General features: G+C 45.4%; 1 protein-coding gene across 1 annotated transcript in view; it reads left to right on the forward strand.

Moving 5' to 3' along the window:
* Positions 1–6,996: 6,996 nt before the first annotated feature.
* The window catches only part of LOC127907882 (mucin-5AC-like), a 28,603-nt gene continuing 15,438 nt past the window's right edge, over positions 6,997–20,161 (forward strand). The window contains exons 1-3 of the mRNA XM_052464338.1: positions 6,997–7,025; positions 7,913–7,980; positions 8,416–8,541. Coding sequence (XP_052320298.1) covers positions 6,997–7,025; positions 7,913–7,980; positions 8,416–8,541 — 223 coding nt within the window. The remainder of the gene's footprint in view (positions 7,026–7,912; positions 7,981–8,415; positions 8,542–20,161) is intronic.

The raw sequence follows: 20,161 nt of genomic DNA on the forward strand, positions 1-20,161 counted from the left end.
ATGCAGATTAGTTTGTGGTCACAATTCAAATAGTAAATTAAATATAGCCTATACATTACATGGTATTGGGGTGCTACACTATTTCAATATTTTTCACGGGTCCCTTATTTTCCCATTTCCATCTTGCTAAATAGTAACCCTGGTTATCGGCACAGCAGACCATTTGATTCGCTATTAAATAGTTTGATGTGCAAGAGTTAACATTTAAGAGAATCAATGCTTCTATTAACAAAAAACTCAAATCTGTGCCTTTTTCAAGCAATTTTGTTAGGCTACATTGTATCACACAGGCGAGAAAGTGGATACATTGTCTTCGTTTCACTTCACCGTGAGAACCACACGTTTTTCAAGTTTTGCACTGAATCCACACATTTTTTTCTGGTGTTCCTAAATTCTGTACGATAGGCTGTACTCGAGATTTAGGGTTTCACAATGAGCAGTGCTAACAATTGGAATCCCCTTAACAATTATTTTCTGAAGGTTTGTTTTACAAAATAAAGTTTAGGCTACAGTACATGTCATTGGAGTGCTATTTTATTTTTCGGTTAACTGTTTTGCATTTCCTTTGATGGACTCAAATACCTTTTAGTTAAATGAAACGTCTTATTTTGGGTACAAATATTCCAATATTTGCTGCCATCTTTGCTGCAATTTGGAATAACTACTGTATTTACCTATTTGCATATTGTGATGAGTGTGAATGTGCTCGTTGAGATGCTAGGCGCAGTGTCCAACTGATGGTGTTAAAATAGCAGAGACCGCGCTGATGAACTTTGTAACTGTCCGTCGTCCTGAAACAACATGTGCACTGTTTTAATGTGGTGTTACCAGAGGTTAACGTTAATATTACAGTGCTTCTCCCTATAGTTAGCCTTCAACATGTCAAAGTTGAACTGCATTGTGGTTGCATTTCCCATTATTGAAATCTTGCTGCTTCTGATTTTTTTGTTTTTGAGGACTTCATCACAAGTTGAGCAAACCTTTGGCCAACTAAAATGTATTTGCATTTGATCATGATGTGCAGGTCGTGTAATAGTTACAAGCTACATTTGCTTTGTGAACTTTGCGTAACAGATTTGGCTTTTGTCTTCACAAACTTTAACTCACGTATCCTATTATTGGGTAATCTAGCCCAGTTTATCAACAGAGATACAGGTAACTGACAAAATCAAGGAAACACTTGAATAACTGAGGGACACGACGTATATTGAAAGCAGGAGAAGGATTCAGGTGTCTCTGTTATGGTGTGTGGTGCATTTCCCTGCATAGTTTAGGTCCACTCAACCCCTTACAGGGCCAGGTATATGTCAATAACTACACATCCATTCTGAGTGATAACCTTCAACCTCTGCTGAAGCAGTTCCATCATGGTGGGAAGGGTCTCTTCCAGGATGAAGATGCCCCCATCATCAGGGCAAAGTGGTCACTGTATGGTTGTATGAAAATTAAAGCGATGTAAATCGTATGCCATCGCCGTCTTCGTCACCAGATCTCAACACAATTGAAATTCTTATTATCCCTAATTTATTAAAGTTTCCTTTATTTTGGCAGCTGTGACCAGAAGTTAGGTGATATCGTTTCCTATATAATACATGCAGGTGTGGTTTAATGATATTTAATTACCAAAATGTGTGTTATATGTAATTACACATACAGTACCAGTCAAGTTTGGACACACATACTCATTCCAGGTTTATTCTTTATTTTTTTAAACTCTTTTCTACATTGTAGAATAATAGTGTATACATCCAGACTTTGAAATAACACCTATGGAATCATCTAGTAACCAAAAAAGTGTTAAACAAATTTAAATATATTTGAAATAGCTCAGTGCAAGAGCGATTCTTCAAAGTAGCCACCCTTTGCCTTGATGACATATTTGCACACTCTGTAGATTTCACAGTTGTAAACTGACAACAATGTTTAACTACAATGCAATTACAGTGTACCTGACTTCGTATCACCCATCCAAAGTCTACAACTGCAGGTGCCAGTGCTCAGTCCATAGACCCATCCTAAAATAACCACGCTTGGTGAGTCAGGTGAGAGAGTAGATAAGGTGACACATTCTGCTGCCATAATAGAGAAGCATTTAATGACTCAAAAACCCTTTGACTGCACCCTCTCTATTCATCTCTCCATATAACAACAGGTATCTAATCTACCAATGCATCAATCAGCATGTCAGTCTATCCATGAATATATCCACCAAGGAGGTTACAAAAGATGTTATGACAAAAATCTCAATCTCACCGACTAAATCTCGCCAAAATGAATTTTCAGCAATTGTTTTAAAAGTATTTTCACAAGATTTTTTCACCTCCCCTGCAAATTCTTTGTAAAACACGTTTTACTTTGTCACTGTTAATAATTCATTTGTTATAATTTGTGCAAATAAAACTACATAGAATCTCTAGAGCAGTGTGAAGTGATACAGTCCACTCTGTGCTCAACCTACCTGTTTTCTCTCCATCTGCCTTCTTCTGTGGCTTTCTCTGTGTCTTGTCTGATGCTGTCCGAGGTACTTCTTTGTTGCTGTCTCCTTCGTCTATGCTTGTGGCCTTGTTCTTCTGGAATCCTGTTATTCTATTGCTGTGTTTTTATTTCGTTTTTATGTATCATTTAACTTTCATTTAACTTGATAAGTCAGTTAAACCTGCCTGGGAACGGGGTTCCGCTAACATAGTCTTGTTTAGAATGTCGGCCTAACCCGGCCAAACACAGACGACACCGGGCCAATTGTGCACCACCCTATGGGACTCCTAATCACGGCTGGATGTGATTCAGCCTGGATTCGAACCAGGTACTGTAGTGACCCCTCTTGCACTAAAATGCAGTTCCTTAGAACGCTTTGCCACTCGGGAGCCTCGGTGTGGTGTGTCTCTCTCCATCATATCCTACTTTTCAGTTGCTGAATCTGCGTTTTGTCTGGTGTCTATCTCAATCATCTACTCTTCAGCTGCTGTTTCTGGGTTCTCTTCTGGTGTGTCTCTTTAGTTTTGCAATCCAAAACAGTCAAGGGGATACTTGGGTAGCTTAACTTGTTTTGAGCCTGTGTCGGGGTCACCTAAATCATCCACTTGCCTACCAGTTTCTCCTGGCTGCTGCTGTTCTAAGGGATCTACTGGCCTGCTGCTCTCTTTGTTCTCCTCTTTGGAGATGTAGCGAGGTAAAGTTGCATGATGTTATTAATTAAAAAATGACTGTGTACTGACACGACTAGGGTAACTCAGCTGTAAAGAAATGAAAGTGTCCACACAACATGACAGATAATAATCTATATAGCCCCAAGTCCACATGAATATTAAAAGACATGAGCCCCAAAAATACTTAATGATGTAATGGAATAAGTTATTAGATTAATTTAATTTAGTTAATTCTACCAGCTGATGTGATATTCTTATACTAAATAACATTTGAGGACACATACCTTGAGGACACATAACTTAATATTAAGGGCCCGTGTATCTTCAATATTTTGTTCACCCAGAGGGAATCATCGAAATGTTGGTTATTTATTGGGTTTTTAAACAATTGAATTGTCTGATGTCGGTTGAATTATTTCAATTCCACTTAGTAGATGTTTTTTCTTCAGTGAGCTCAATGTGCAGTTTCTCTAGAGCGAAATCAGATCAAGCCCAAACTGTGCGATGCAGTAGGGAGTTGTAGTTTCCAACAGGCCAATATTCTAAATAGTTTAGCACAGAAAATGTGATAAATAACTACAATGACCATAATCCATTAAGTGCCTACTTGTACAGTCGATGGGTATAATGACGAGATGCTCAAGAATCTTGCTTCGCCTCTTCCTCTCTGGTGTGGGGCAGACATGGAGAGGGTGAGAGATGAGAGACAGAAGAGAGCACATCGAAAGGGAAGGGCAGCAGTTGCTTCGTGACGTATCTCCACCTGAAAATACATTATCTAACCTAAGTGATGAGATGATGACTTGGAATGAAATAATAAAGTCATCAAATAAAACATCAAAATTCAACCTGACACAATCAACAGCCTGATCAACTCTATGCGAATGAGATGTGTCGCGCTGCCTGAGGCAAATTGTGGTAAAACCAGACTCTGGTTTTTCTGATCCACGCCCTTAACCTTTTTTCAAAGGTATCTGTGACCAACAGTTGCATATCTGTATTTCAAGTCATGTGCAATTATCAGTGACTCGAGGTAAAACCGGTAGGGCAAATAATTTCAATACCTCTTATGTAATTGGACAATTAACAAAAACAAAAGATAGGAGGATGGCACTGATGATGTCTTTAGACAGTGGATTAGGGTAGATGGATTTTCCGGGGTGGAGGAATGTTTAGGAATGTTCTCATCTATAAAAAGGGCCTAACAACACACATTGAAGCCACCCAACCAGTTGACAAAGCAATTGCAATATTAAGGCTGCTAATACAGTCTGAGAATCATATTGAGCATACCTGCATCCTCCTGTCATACTGGCATTACCAATTGTGAGGTGATAGAGCGAGAAGAAGCTATACTTTCGGACCTATATACCTGGTTGACGATCACCTTGTGAATCTTTGGAAGTAAAATTTCAAGTGGACTTCATTTATTTATTTCGAGAAGTTCAGGTGAGTGGAAATGGGCATGCAAGATACTGAATTTAGTAAAATAATGCTAGGATTTTTTTAATGATTTAGATTTTATAGCATTACTTTATAAAGTGATTTATCATTATCCAACATTTTTGTATCTGCAAACTTGATACAGACATGTATCTGAACAAAAATAATAGTTGAGTGAGAAATAACATTCTTAAATATCAAGACGGTTCATGATGTTGTCATCAAAATAGGTATTTGACAGAATGTAATTTGAAAATACAAAACAGTAATGAAGACTCAAACATTGAAACTCCTCTCAAAAGCAGCGAGTGATAGTTCACCAATCCAATAATATCACATGAAATGATCTTTCCACCAAGTAGACCTGTAGCCCCTAACATCATTCATTTATATCTGTCAAATCAATCCAGAAGGTTACCAAGTCAGTTCAAGAATGTACATCAGACGGTAATAGGATTTCATCATACAGTGCCTTCCCGAAAGTAGTCATACCCCTTGACTTATTCCACATTTTGTTGTGTTACACCCATCTACACACAATACCCCATAATGACAAAATGAAAACTCTGTTTTTAAGAAATGTTTGCTAATTTACTGAATAGGAAATACAAAAACTATCTAATTGACAGAAGTATTGATAACCCTGAGTCAATACATCTTAGAATCAGTCTTTCTGGGTAAGTCTGTACACCTGGAATGTACAATATTGGGAATGTTTAATATTTATGTAAGTCTTGCCATAGATTTTCAAGAACATTTAAGTCAAAACTGTAACTCGGCTGCACAGGAACATTACATTTCGTCTTAGTAAGAAACACCAGTGTATATTTTACCTTGTGTTTTGGGTAATTGTCCTGCTGAAAGGTGAATTTTCCTCCCTGTGTCTGTTGGAAAGCTGACTGAACAAGGTTTTCCTCTAGGATTTTGCCTGTGCTTAGCTGTATTCCATTTATTTTTATCCTATAAACTCTCTAGACCTAGCCAATGACAAGCATACCCATAACATGAAGCCGCCACTGTTCTTGCAGCGTCCTATTAAAGGTTATTATGTTCTGTGAGTATGGCAACCATGTTCTGTGTATGTATGATGTGGCATTCATGGAATATTCTCCTAAACCTCAGACAACTGAACACAGGAATGTTCTTGCAACGTTCTCATCAAATGTGTCTAGAACATAGGGCTTCCCAGGTGGAGCCGTGGTCTAGGGCACTGCATCGCAGCGCTAGCTGTGCCATCAGAGACTCTGGGTTCGCGCCGGCTGCGACTGAAAGGTCGCAGGCTGGCTTCCGGGTTGGATGCGCGCTGTGTTAAGAAGCAGTGCGGCTTGGTTGGGTTGTGTTTCAGAGGACGCATGACTTTCGACCTTCATCTCTCCCGAGCCCATACGGGAGTTGTAGCGATGAGACAAGATAGTAACTACTAATAATTGGATACTACGAAATTGGGGAGAAAAAGGGGGTAAAATAAAAAATAAAAAACGTGTCTAGAACGTTTAATATCGTATATTCTGAGAACATGGCAACGCTGTTCTGTGTATGTTTGGTGGGACGTTGGTGGAATATTCTCCGAACCCTCAGAAAACTGGACATGAATGTTCTTGCAACGTCCCATGAAACGTGTCTAGAACTTTAATATATTATATTCAGAGAACATTTTAACCACATTCTAGATAAGTTCTGCTAGACATTTTAAGGAATGTTCTCCTAACTTTAACACCAAGACATGCTAAAACGGCTCTCAGAGGGTTTTTGCTAACATAGAGAGAATATCCCTTAGAATATCCCCTAACTAACTGAGATTTGGAAACTCAAATATGTGACTATAAAATCGTGCTGTACTTGCATGAGAGGCAAAATAACAGTTGTTATTTGTGGTTAAAACGCAGGTTGTTTTTTCCCCAATGAAATGTGGCACAAGCGGCAGTTGGCTTCTTTATTAGGGTGGATGGGCTCATAGTAATGGCTGGAACGGAATCAATGGAATGGTATCGAACACACCAAACACATCGCCCCAGGGTTTATATCGGAAATGATTCGATTGTGTAAAGTAACACAGTCACAGAAGGTGAATCACTGCTCTAAGGAATAGCATTCCAGGGGGAGGGACAAGGTGTTTACCTTCGGTCTCCAAGCCTTTTCAAAATGGATTCCTCCCAATGTGTTCTCCAATACCATAAATCATTTTAGAAAAAGGCTCAGTGCAGTTATTCATGCAAGGGGAGGGTGCTAGTGAATTGAAACGTTTTGAGAAAAAATGATTACTTCTTTAAACTAAATATTTTTCTCTGAGCAATTGTATTAGTAGTATTATTATATAATCTTCAAAAAATACTATGCAATAGTATGTGTGTTATTTATACAGTCTTTCTCTCTTAGGTGGTGGAGATATGGCTACAATCAAGATGAGATGCAGAGCTACACGGCTCTGCCTAACAGGTGAGAAATGAAAGCAGGACATGTTCAACTTCTGTGAGATGAAATAGTTCCTGATGTTCATATGAGAATGTGTCTTACAAAAAACACAGTGTAAAAAAAGTTTAGATTATCAAATCGTTAAAAATTCCAGCGCAATCAAAAACGTGATTTTCCTGTGTTTTATATATATATCTCCACAATATGAGGTTGGAACAATACTGTGAAACTGTGACATTTTTTTTTGTAATTATTGCAGTACCAAAGACTCAAACAGCAGAGGGTGCGCATGAACTAGGATGAATAGCAAGTAGCATGGTTAATGATAAATGGCTATGGCTCCTGTCTCAAGACCCATTAACCTCTTGAAGCTAGGGGGCACTATTTTTATGTTTGGAAAAATAACGTCCCCAAAGTAAACAGCCTATTTCTCAGGACCAGATGCTAGAATATGTATATAATTGACAGATTAGGATAGAAAATACAAAAGTTTCCAAAACTGTCAAAATATTGTCTGTGAGTATAACAGAACTGATATTGCAGGCGAAACCCTGATAAAAATCAAACCAGGAAGTGGCTTCTATTTTGAAAACTCCATGTTCCAAAGCCTCCCATTGCTCCGTTTAAAGGGAGTTAAAAACAAGTTATGGATGTTTGTATGGAAGTAGTTCAGTGTCAAAAGAAGGGGTTAAATACGTTGTTATTTTTAAAGTAATTTTTTCCTGATTTTTCGTATTTCTCTCAGATATAGGACAGACACTTCAAATGTCCCCTTAAATGTGCTGGGCATGACAAAACAACTATGAAAATAACAATGATAATGTCGATTCCATCAACAGTACTTACGGCAACAGCAATCTTGACAACTGTGTCAGCACAATCAACCACAGCTGAGCCCACAACAACAACAGCTGCTCCCACAACAACCTCAGCCGCAGCAATGACGACTACAGCTGCTCCTACAACAACCACGGTGTGGGTACGAAAAGAAGAGCTGAGGCAAGAAAAAACAAAGCTGCACCCACAACAACCACAGCTGCGGATACGCCGAGAAGAGAAGTCGCAAAAAAAACCACAGCTGCCTCCACAACATCACCAGCTGCAAGAACAACAACATCACGGGCAACAACACCCAGAACCCTGCCATCAACAACCAATCACAGCCGTCCCAACAACAACGAAAGCTGTTCCCAAAAATGCACCCACAACAACCACAGTGTCTCCCACAACAACTGCAGCAGCTCCAACAACAGCTTCCCCTACAACAACCACATCTGTTCCCACAACAACCACATATTCTCCTACAGCAACCACAGCTGCGGCTACAACAACCAAATTCATCCCTACAACAACCACATCTGCCCCCACAACAACCACTGATACACCCAAAACAACAACTTTTTCTCCCAAGAAGGCTACAGCAGATCCCACAACTACAGCAGCTTCCCCTACAACAACCAAAGTCGTGCCCACAACAACCACAACAACACCCACAACAACACCAATGGCATCTACACCTACGGCTTCAACAAGAGCAGATGTGGCTACAACAACAACAGCTTCTCCCACAACAACCACAGCTTATCCCACAACAACCACAGTTGCAGCTGCAACAACAACAGCTGCAGCAACAACAACCGAAGTGCTGGCCTCAACAACCACAGCTGCTCCAATAACAACCACAGCTGGTCCAATAACAACCACAGCTGCACAAACTACAACCACAGCTTCACCCACAACAACCAAAGCTTCTCCCACAACAACCACAGCTTCTCCCACAACAACCACATTTGCAGCTACAACAACACAAGCTGCAGCAACAACAACCGAAGCTCTGGCCTCAACAACCACAGCTTCTCCCACAACATTCATAACTTCTCCCACAACAACCACAGTTGCAGCTTCAACAACAAAAGCTGCAGCAACAACAACCAAAGTGCTGGCCTCAGCAACCACAGCTGCTTCAACAACAACCACAGCTGCGCAAACTACAACAACACCTTCTCCCATAACAACCACAGCTTCTCTCACAACAACCGCAGCTTCTCTCATAACAACCACAGCTTCTCCCACAACAACCACAGTTGCAGCTACAACAACAGATGCTGCAGCAACAACAACCGAAGCGCTGGACTCAACAACCACAGCTGTGCCGACGACAACCACAGCTGCAGAAACTACAACAACAACTTCTCCCACAACAACCACAGCTTCTCCCACAACAACCACATCTTCTCCTAAAACAACCACAACTGCTCCAACAACATTGACAACTTCTGACACAACAACCACAGCTGCTCCAACAGCAATCACAGATTCTCCCAGAACCACCACAGCTTCTCCCACAACAACCACAGTTGCAGCTACAACAACAGATGCTGCAGCAACAACAACCGAAGCACTGGACTCAACAACCACAGCTGTGCCAACGACAACCACAGCTGCAGAAACTACAACAACAGCTTCTCCCACAACATCCACAGCTTCTCCCACAACAACCACAGCTTCTCCAAAAACAACCACAGCTTCTCCCATAACAACTACAACTGCTCCACCAACATTCACAACTTCTCACACAACAACCACAGCAGCACAAACTACAAAAACAGCTTCTCCCACAACAACCACAGATTCTCCCACAACAACCACATCTTCTCCAACAAAAACCACAGCTTCTCCCACAACAACCACAGTTTCAGCAACAACAACCACTGCTGCAGCAACAACAACCACAGCTTCTCCCACAACAACCACAGCTTCTCCCACAACAACCACAGTTGTAGCTACAACAACAAGAGCTGCAGCAACAACAACTGAAGTCCTGGCCTCAACAACCACATCTGCTCCAACAACAACCACAGAATCTCCCACAACAACCACGGTTGCAGCTACAACCACCACAGCTGCAGCAACAACAACTGAAGTGCTGGCCTCAACAACCACAGCTGCTCAAACAACAACCACAGCTGCACAAACTACAACAACAACTTATCCCACAACAACCACAGCTTCTCCCACAACAACCACAGCTTCTCCCACAACAACCACAGAATCTCCCACAACAACCACAGTTGCAGCTACAACCACCACAGCTGCAGCAACAACAACTGAAGTGCTGGCCTCAACAACCACAGCTGCTCAAACAACAACCACAGCTGCACAAACTACAACAACAACTTCTCCCACAACAACCACAGCTTCTCCCACAACAACCACAGAATCTCCCACAACAACCACAGTTGCAGCTACAACCACCACAGCTGCAGCAACAACAACCGAAGTGCTGGCCTCAACAACCACAGCTGCTCCAACAACAACCACAGCTGCACAAACTACAACAACAGCTTCTCCCACAACAACCACAGCTTCTCCCACAACAACCACAGCTTCTCCCACAACAACAACAGCCTCTCCCACAACAACCACAGCTTCTCCCACAACAACCACAGCTCCTACCACAACAACCACAGTTGCAACTACAACAACACGAGCTGCAGCAAAAACAACCGAAATGCTGGCCTCAACAACCACAGCTGCTCCAACAACTACCACAGCTGCACAAACGACAACAACAGCTTCTCCCTCAACAACCACAGCTTCTCCCAAAACAACCACATCTTCTCCCACAACAACCACAGCTTCTCCCACAACAACCACAGCTCCTACCACAACAACCACAGCTTATCCCACAACAACCACAGTTGCAGCTACAACAACAAGAGCTGCAGCAACAACAACCGAAGTGCTGGCCTCAACAACCACATCTGCTCCAACAACAACCACAGCTGCACAAACGACAACCAAAGCTTCTCCCACAAAAACCACAGCTTCTCCCACAACATTCACAACTTCTCACGCAACAACCACAGCTTCTCCCACAACAACCACAGAATCTCCCACAACAACCACAGTTGCAGCTATAACCACCACAGCTGCAGCAACAACAACCAAAGTGCTGGCCTCAACAACCACAGCTGCTCCAACAACAACCACAGCTGCACAAACTACAACAACAGCTTCTCCCACAACAACCACAGCTTCTCCCACAACAACCACAGCTTCTCCCACAACAACCACAGCTTCTCCCACAACAACCACAGTTTCAGCAACAACCACTGCTGCATCAACAACAACCGAAGGGCTGGCCTCAACAACCACAGCTGCTCAAACAACAACCACAGCTGCACAAACTACAACAACAACTTCTCCCACAGCAACCACAGCTTCTCCCACAACAACCACAGAATCTCCCACAACAACCACAGTTGCAGCTACAACCACCACAGCTGCAGCAACAACAACTGAAGTGCTGGCCTCAACAACCACAGCTGCTCAAACAACAACCACAGCTGCACAAACTACAACAACAACTTCTCCCACAACAACCACAGCTTCTCCCACAACAACCACAGAATCTCCCACAACAACCACAGTTGCAGCTACAACCACCACAGCTGCAGCAACAACAACCGAAGTGCTGGCCTCAACAACCACAGCTGCTCCAACAACAACCACAGCTGCACAAACTACAACAACAGCTTCTCCCACAACAACCACAGCTTCTCCCACAACAACCACAGCTTCTCCCACAACAACAACAGCACAACAACCACAGCTTCTCCCACAACAACCACAGCTCCTACCACAACAACCACAGTTGCAACTACAACAACACGAGCTGCAGCAAAAACAACCGAAATGCTGGCCTCAACAACCACAGCTGCTCCAACAACTACCACAGCTGCACAAACGACAACAACAGCTTCTCCCTCAACAACCACAGCTTCTCCCAAAACAACCACATCTTCTCCCACAACAACCACAGCTTCTCCCACAACAACCACAGCTCCTACCACAACAACCACAGCTTATCCCACAACAACCACAGTTGCAGCTACAACAACCACTGCTGCAGCAACAACAACCGAAGTGCTGGCCTCAACAACCACATCTGCTCCAACAACAACCACAGCTGCACAAACGACAACCAAAGCTTCTCCCACAACAACCACAGCTTCTCCCACAACAACCACAGCTTCTCCAACAAAAACCACAGCTTCTCCCACAACAACCACAGTTTCAGCAACAACAACCACTGCTGCAGCAACAACAACCGAAGGGCTGGCCTCAACAACCACGGCTGCTCCAACAACAACCACAGCTGCACAAACTACAACAACAGCTTCTCCCACAACAACCACAGCTTCTCCCACAACAACCACAGTTGCAGCTATAACCACCACAGCTGCAGCAACAACAACCGAAGTGCTGGCCTCAACAACCACAGCTGCTACAACAACAACCACAGCTGCACAAACTACAACAACAGCTTCTCCCACAACAACCACAGCTTCTCCCACAACAACCACAGCTTCTCCCACAACAACCACAGCTTCTCCCACAACAACCACAGCTGCACAAATGACAACCACAGCTTCTCCCACAACAACCACAGCTTCTCCCACAACAACCACAGTTGTAGCTACAACAACAAGAGCTGCAGCAACAACAACCGAAGTCCTGGCCTCAACAACCACATCTGCTCCAACAACAACCACAGAATCTCCCACAACAACCACGGTTGCAGCTACAACCACCACAGCTGCAGCAACAACAACTGAAGTGCTGGCCTCAACAACCACAGCTGCTCAAACAACAACCACAGCTGCACAAACTACAACAACAACTTCTCCCACAACAACCACAGCTTCTCCCACAACAACCACAGCTTCTCCCACAACAACCACAGAATCTCCCACAACAACCACAGTTGCAGCTACAACCACCACAGCTGCAGCAACAACAACTGAAGTGCTGGCCTCAACAACCACAGCTGCTCAAACAACAACCACAGCTGCACAAACTACAACAACAACTTCTCCCACAACAACCACAGCTTCTCCCACAACAACCACAGAATCTCCCACAACAACCACAGTTGCAGCTACAACCACCACAGCTGCAGCAACAACAACCGAAGTGCTGGCCTCAACAACCACAGCTGCTCCAACAACAACCACAGCTGCACAAACTACAACAACAGCTTCTCCCACAACAACCACAGCTTCTCCCACAACAACCACAGCTTCTCCCACAACAACAACAGCCTCTCCCACAACAACCACAGCTTCTCCCACAACAACCACAGCTCCTACCACAACAACCACAGTTGCAACTACAACAACACGAGCTGCAGCAAAAACAACCGAAATGCTGGCCTCAACAACCACAGCTGCTCCAACAACTACCACAGCTGCACAAACTACAACAACAGCTTCTCCCTCAACAACCACAGCTTCTCCCAAAACAACCACATCTTCTCCCACAACAACCACAGCTTCTCCCACAACAACCACAGCTGCACAAACGACAACCAAAGCTTCTCCCACAACAACCACAGCTTCTCCCACAACATTCACAACTTCTCACTCAACAACCACAGCTTCTCCCACAACAACCACAGAATCTCCCACAACAACAACAGAATCTCCCACAACAACCACAGTTGCAGATACAACCACCACTGCTGCAGCAACAACAACCAAAGTGCTGGCCTCAACAACCACAGCTTCTCCCACAACAACCAAAGCTTCTCCCACAACAACCACAGAATCTCCCACAACAACCACAGTTGCAGCTACAACCACCACAGCTGCAGCAACAACAACTGAAGTGCTGGCCTCAACAACCACAGCTGCTCAAACAACAACCACAGCTGCACAAACTGAAACAACTTCTCCCACAACAACCACAGCTTCTCCCACAACAACCACAGAATCTCCCACAACAACCACAGTTGCAGCTACAACCACCACAGCTGCAGCAACAACAACCGAAGTGCTGGCCTCAACAACCACTAATGCTCCAACAACAACCACAGCTGCACAAACTACAACAACATCTTCTCCCACAACAACCACAGCTTCTCCCACAACAACCACAGCTTCTCCCACAACAACCACAGCTTCTCCCACAACAACCACAGCTCCTACCACAACAACCACAGCTTCTCCCACAACAACCACAGCTCCTACCACAACAACCACAGCTTCTCCCACAACAACCACAGCTGCAGCAACAACAACCGAAGTGCTGGCCTCAACAACCACAGCTGCTCCAACAACAACCACAGCTGCACAAACTACAACCACAGCTTCTCCCACAACAACCACAGCTCCTACCACAACAACCACAGCTTCTCCCACAACAACCACAGCTGCAGCAACAACAACCAAAGTGCTGGCCTCAACAACCACAGCTGCTCCAACAACAACCACAGCTGCACAAACTACAACAGCTTCTCCCACAACAACCACAGCTTCTCCCACAGGAACCACAGCTTCTCCCACAACAACCACAGCTGCAAAAACGACAACCACAGCTTCTCCCACAACAACCACAGCTTCTCCCACAACAACCACAGTTGTAGCTACAACAACAAGAGCTGCAGCAACAACAACCGAAGTCCTGGCCTCAACAACCACATCTGCTACAACAACAACCACAGAATCTCCCACAACAACCACAGTTGCAGCTACAACCACCACAGCTGCAGCAACAACAACTGAAGTGCTGGCCTCAACAACCACAGCTGCTCAAACAACAACCACAGCTGCACAAACTACAACAACAACTTCTCCCACAACAACCACAGCTTCTCCCACAACAACCACAGAATCTCCCACAACAACCACAGTTGCAGCTACAACCACCACAGCTGCAGCAACAACAACCGAAGTGCTGGCCTCAACAACCACAGCTGCTCCAACAACAACCACAGCTTCTCCCATAACAACAACAGCCTCTCCCACAACAACAACAGCTTCTCCCACAACAACCACAGCTTCTCCCACAACAACTACAGCTTCTCCCATAACAACAACAGCCTCTCCCACAACAACCAAAGCTTCTCCCACAACAACCACAGCTCCTACCACAACAACCACAGTTGCAACTACAACAACACGAGCTGCAGCAACAACAACCGAAATGCTGGCCTCAACAACCACAGCTGCTCCAACAACTACCACAGCTGCACAAACTACAACCACAGCTTCTCCCAAAACAACCACATCTTCTCCCACAACAACCACAGCTTCTCCCACAACAACCACAGCTCCTACCACAACAACCACAGCTTATCCCACAACAACCACAGTTGCAGCTACAACAACAAGAGCTGCAGCAACAACAACCGAAGTCCTGGCCTCAACAACCACATCTGCTCCAACAACAACCACAGAATCTCCCACAACAACCACGGTTGCAGCTACAACCACCACAGCTGCAGCAACAACAACTGAAGTGCTGGCCTCAACAACCACAGCTGCTCAAACAACAACCACAGCTGCACAAACTACAACAACAACTTCTCCCACAACAACCACAGCTTCTCCCACAACAACCACAGCTTCTCCCACAACAACCACAGAATCTCCCACAACAACCACAGTTGCAGCTACAACCACCACAGCTGCAGCAACAACAACTGAAGTGCTGGCCTCAACAACCACAGCTGCTCAAACAACAACCACAGCTGCACAAACTACAACAACAACTTCTCCCACAACAACCACAGCTTCTCCCACAACAACCACAGAATCTCCCACAACAACCACAGTTGCAGATACAACCACCACTGCTGCAGCAACAACAACCGAAGTGCTGGCCTCAACAACCACAGCTGCTCCAACAACAACCACAGCTGCACAAACTACAACAACAGCTTCTCCCACAACAACCACAGCTTCTCCCACAACAACCACAGCTTCTCCCACAACAACAACAGCCTCTCCCACAACAACCACAGCTTCTCCCACAACAACCACAGCTCCTACCACAACAACCACAGTTGCAACTACAACAACACGAGCTGCAGCAAAAACAACCGAAATGCTGGCCTCAACAACCACAGCTGCTCCAACAACTACCACAGCTGCACAAACTACAACAACAGCTTCTCCCTCAACAACCACAGCTTCTCCCACAACAACCACAGCTTCTCCCACAACAACCACAGCTGCACAAACGACAACCAAAGCTTCTCCCACAACAACCACAGCTTCTCCCACAACATTCACAACTTCTCACTCAACAACCACAGCTTCTCCCACAACAACCACAGAATCTCCCACAACAACCACAGTTGCAGATACAACCACCACTGCTGCAGCAACAACAACCGAAGTGCTGGCCTCAACAACCACAGCTTCTCCCACAACAACCAAAGCTTCTCCCACAACAACCACAGAATCTCCCACAACAACCACAGTTGCAGCTACAACCACCACAGCTGCAGCAACAACAACTGAAGTGCTGGCCTCAACAACCACAGCTGCTCAAACAACAACCACAGCTGCACAAACTGAAACAACTTCTCCCACAACAACCACAGCTTCTCCCACAACAACCACAGAATCTCCCACAACAACCACAGTTGCAGCTACAACCACCACAGCTGCAGCAACAACAACCGAAGTGCTGGCCTCAACAACCACTAATGCTCCAACAACAACCACAGCTGCACAAACTACAACAACATCTTCTCCCACAACAACCACAGCTTCTCCCACAACAACCACAGCTTCTCCCACAACAACCACAGCTTCTCCCACAACAACCACAGCTCCTACCACAACAACCACAGCTTCTCCCACAACAACCACAGCTGCAGCAACAACAACCAAAGTGCTGGCCTCAACAACCACAGCTGCTCCAACAACAACCACAGCTGCACAAACTACAACAACAGCTTCTCCCACAACAACCACAGCTTCTCCCACAACAACCACAGCTTCTCCCACAACAACCACAGCTGCACAAACGACAACCACAGCTTCTCCCACAACAACCACAGCTTCTCCCACAACAACCACAGCTTCTCCCACAACAACCACAGTTGTAGCTACAACAACAAGAGCTGCAGAAACAACAACCGAAGTCCTGGCCTCAACAACGACATCTGCTCAAACAACAACCACAGAATCTCCCACAACAACCACAGTTGCAGCTACAACCACCACAGCTGCAGCAACAACAACTGAAGTGCTGGCCTCAACAACCACAGCTGCTCAAACAACAACCACAGCTGCACAAACTACAACAACAGCTTCTCCCACAACAACCACAGCTTCTCCCACAACAACCACAGAATCTCCCACAACAACCACAGTTGCAGCTACAACCACCACAGCTGCAGCAACAACAACTGAAGTGCTGGCCTCAACAACCACAGCTGCTCAAACAACAACCACAGCTGCTCAAACAACAACCACAGCTGCACAAACTACAACAACAGCTTCTCCCACAACAACCACAGCTCCTACCACAACAACCACAGCTTATCCCACAACAACCACAGTTGCAGCTACAACAACAAGAGCTGCAGCAACAACAACCGAAGTGCTGGCCTCAACAACCACATCTGCTCCAACAACAACCACAGCTGCACAAATGACAACCAAAGCTTCTCCCACAAAAACCACAGCTTCTCCCACAACATTCACAACTTCTCACGCAACAACCACAGCTTCTCCCACAACAACCACAGAATCTCCCACAACAACCACAGTTGCAGCTATAACCACCACAGCTGCAGCAACAACAACCAAAGTGCTGGCCTCAACAACCACAGCTGCTCAAACAACAACCACAGCTGCACAAACTACAACAACAGCTTCTCCCACAACAACCACAGCTTCTCCCACAACAACCACAGCTTCTCCCACAACAACCACAGCTTCTCCCACAACAACCACAGTTTCAGCAACAACCACTGCTGCATCAACAACAACCGAAGGGCTGGCCTCAACAACCACAGCTGCTCAAACAACAACCACAGCTGCACAAACTACAACAACAACTTCTCCCACAGCAACCACAGCTTATCCCACAACAACCACAGAATCTCCCACAACAACCACAGTTGCAGCTACAACCACCACAGCTGCAGCAACAACAACTGAAGTGCTGGCCTCAACAACCACAGCTGCTCAAACAACAACCACAGCTGCACAAACCACAACAACAGCTTCTCCCACAACAACCACAGCTGCACAAACTACAACAACAACTTCTCCCACAACAACCACAGCTTCTCCCACAACAACCACAGCTTCTCCCACAACAACCACAGCTTCTCCCACAACAACCACAGTTTCAGCCACAACCACTGCTGCAGCAACAACAACCGAAGGGCTGGCCTCAACAACCACGGCTGCTCCAACAACAACCACAGCTGCACAAACTACAACAACAGCTTCTCCCACAACAACCACAGCTTCTCCCACAACAACCACAGTTGCAGCTATAACCACCACAGCTGCAGCAACAACAACCGAAGTGCTGGCCTCAACAACCACAGCTGCTCCAACAACAACCACAGCTGCACAAACTACAACAACAGCTTCTCCCACAACAACCACAGCTTCTCCCACAACAACCACAGCTTCTCCCACAACAACCACAGCTGCACAAACGACAACCACAGCTTCTCCCACAACAACCACAGCTTCTCCCACAACAACCACAGCTTCTCCCACAACAACCACAGTTGTAGCTACAACAACAAGAGCTGCAGAAACAACAACCGAAGTCCTGGCCTCAACAACCACATCTGCTCAAACAACAACCACAGAATCTCCCACAACAACCACAGTTGCAGCTACAACCACCACAGCTGCAGCAACAACAACTGAAGTGCTGGCCTCAACAACCACAGCTGCTCAAACAACAACCACAGCTGCACAAACTACAACAACAGCTTCTCCCACAACAACCACAGCTTCTCCCACAACAACCACAGAATCTCCCACAACAACCACAGTTGCAGCTACAACCACCACAGCTGCAGCAACAACAACTGAAGTGCTGGCCTCAACAACCACAGCTGCTCAAACAACAACCACAGCTGCTCAAACAACAACCACAGCTGCACAAACTACAACAACAGCTTCTCCCACAACAACCACAGCTTCTCCCACAACAACCACAGCTTCTCCCACAACAACAACAGCCTCTCCCACAACAACCACAGCTTCTCCCACAACAACCACAGCTCCTACCACAACAACCACAGTTGCAACTACAACAACACGAGCTGCAGCAACAACAACCGAAATGCTGGCCTCAACAACCACAGCTGCTCCAACAACAACCACAACTGCTCCAACAACAACCACAGCTGCACAAACTACAACAACAGCTTCTCCCAAAACAACCACAGCTTCTCCCAAAACAACCACATCTTCTCCCACAACAACCACAGCTTCTCCCACAACAACCACATCTCCTACCACAACAACCACAGCTTATCCCACAACAACCACAGTTGCAGCTACAACAACAAGAGCTGCAGCAACAACAACCGAAGTGCTGTCCTCAACAACCACATCTGCTCCAACAACAACCACAGCTGCACAAACGACAACCAAAGCTTCTCCCACAACAACCACAGCTTCTCCCACAACATTCACAACTTCTCACGCAACAACCACAGCTTCTCCCACAACAACCACAGTTGCAGCTATAACCACCACAGCTGCAGCAACAACAACCGAAGTGCTGGCCTCAACAACCACAGCTGCTCCAACAACAACCACAGCTGCACAAACTACAACAACAGCTTCTCCCACAACAACCACAGCTTCTCCCACAACAACCACAGCTTCTCCCACAACAACCACAGCTTCTCCCACAACAACCACAGCTGCACAAACGACAACCACAGCTTCTCCCACAACAACCACAGCTTCTCCCACAACAACCACAGAATCTCCCACAACAACCACAGTTGCAGCTACAACCACCACAGCTGCAGCAACAACAACTGAAGTGCTGGCCTCAACAACCACAGCTGCTCAAACAACAACCACAGCTGCTCAAACAACAACCACAGCTGCACAAACTACAACAACAACTTCTCCCACAACAACCACAGCTTCTCCCACAACAACCACAGAATCTCCCACAACAACCACAGTTGCAGCTACAACCACCACAGCTGCAGCAACAACAACCGAAGTGCTGGCCTCAACAACCACAGCTGCTCCAACAACAACCACAGCTGCACAAACTACAACAACAGCTTCTCCCACAACAACCACAGCTTCTCCCACAACAACCACAGCTCCTACCACAACAACCACAGTTGCAACTACAAC

The sequence above is a fragment of the Oncorhynchus keta genome, chromosome 16 (genome assembly GCF_023373465.1).
Source record: "Oncorhynchus keta strain PuntledgeMale-10-30-2019 chromosome 16, Oket_V2, whole genome shotgun sequence".
NCBI lineage: Eukaryota > Metazoa > Chordata > Actinopteri > Salmoniformes > Salmonidae > Oncorhynchus > Oncorhynchus keta.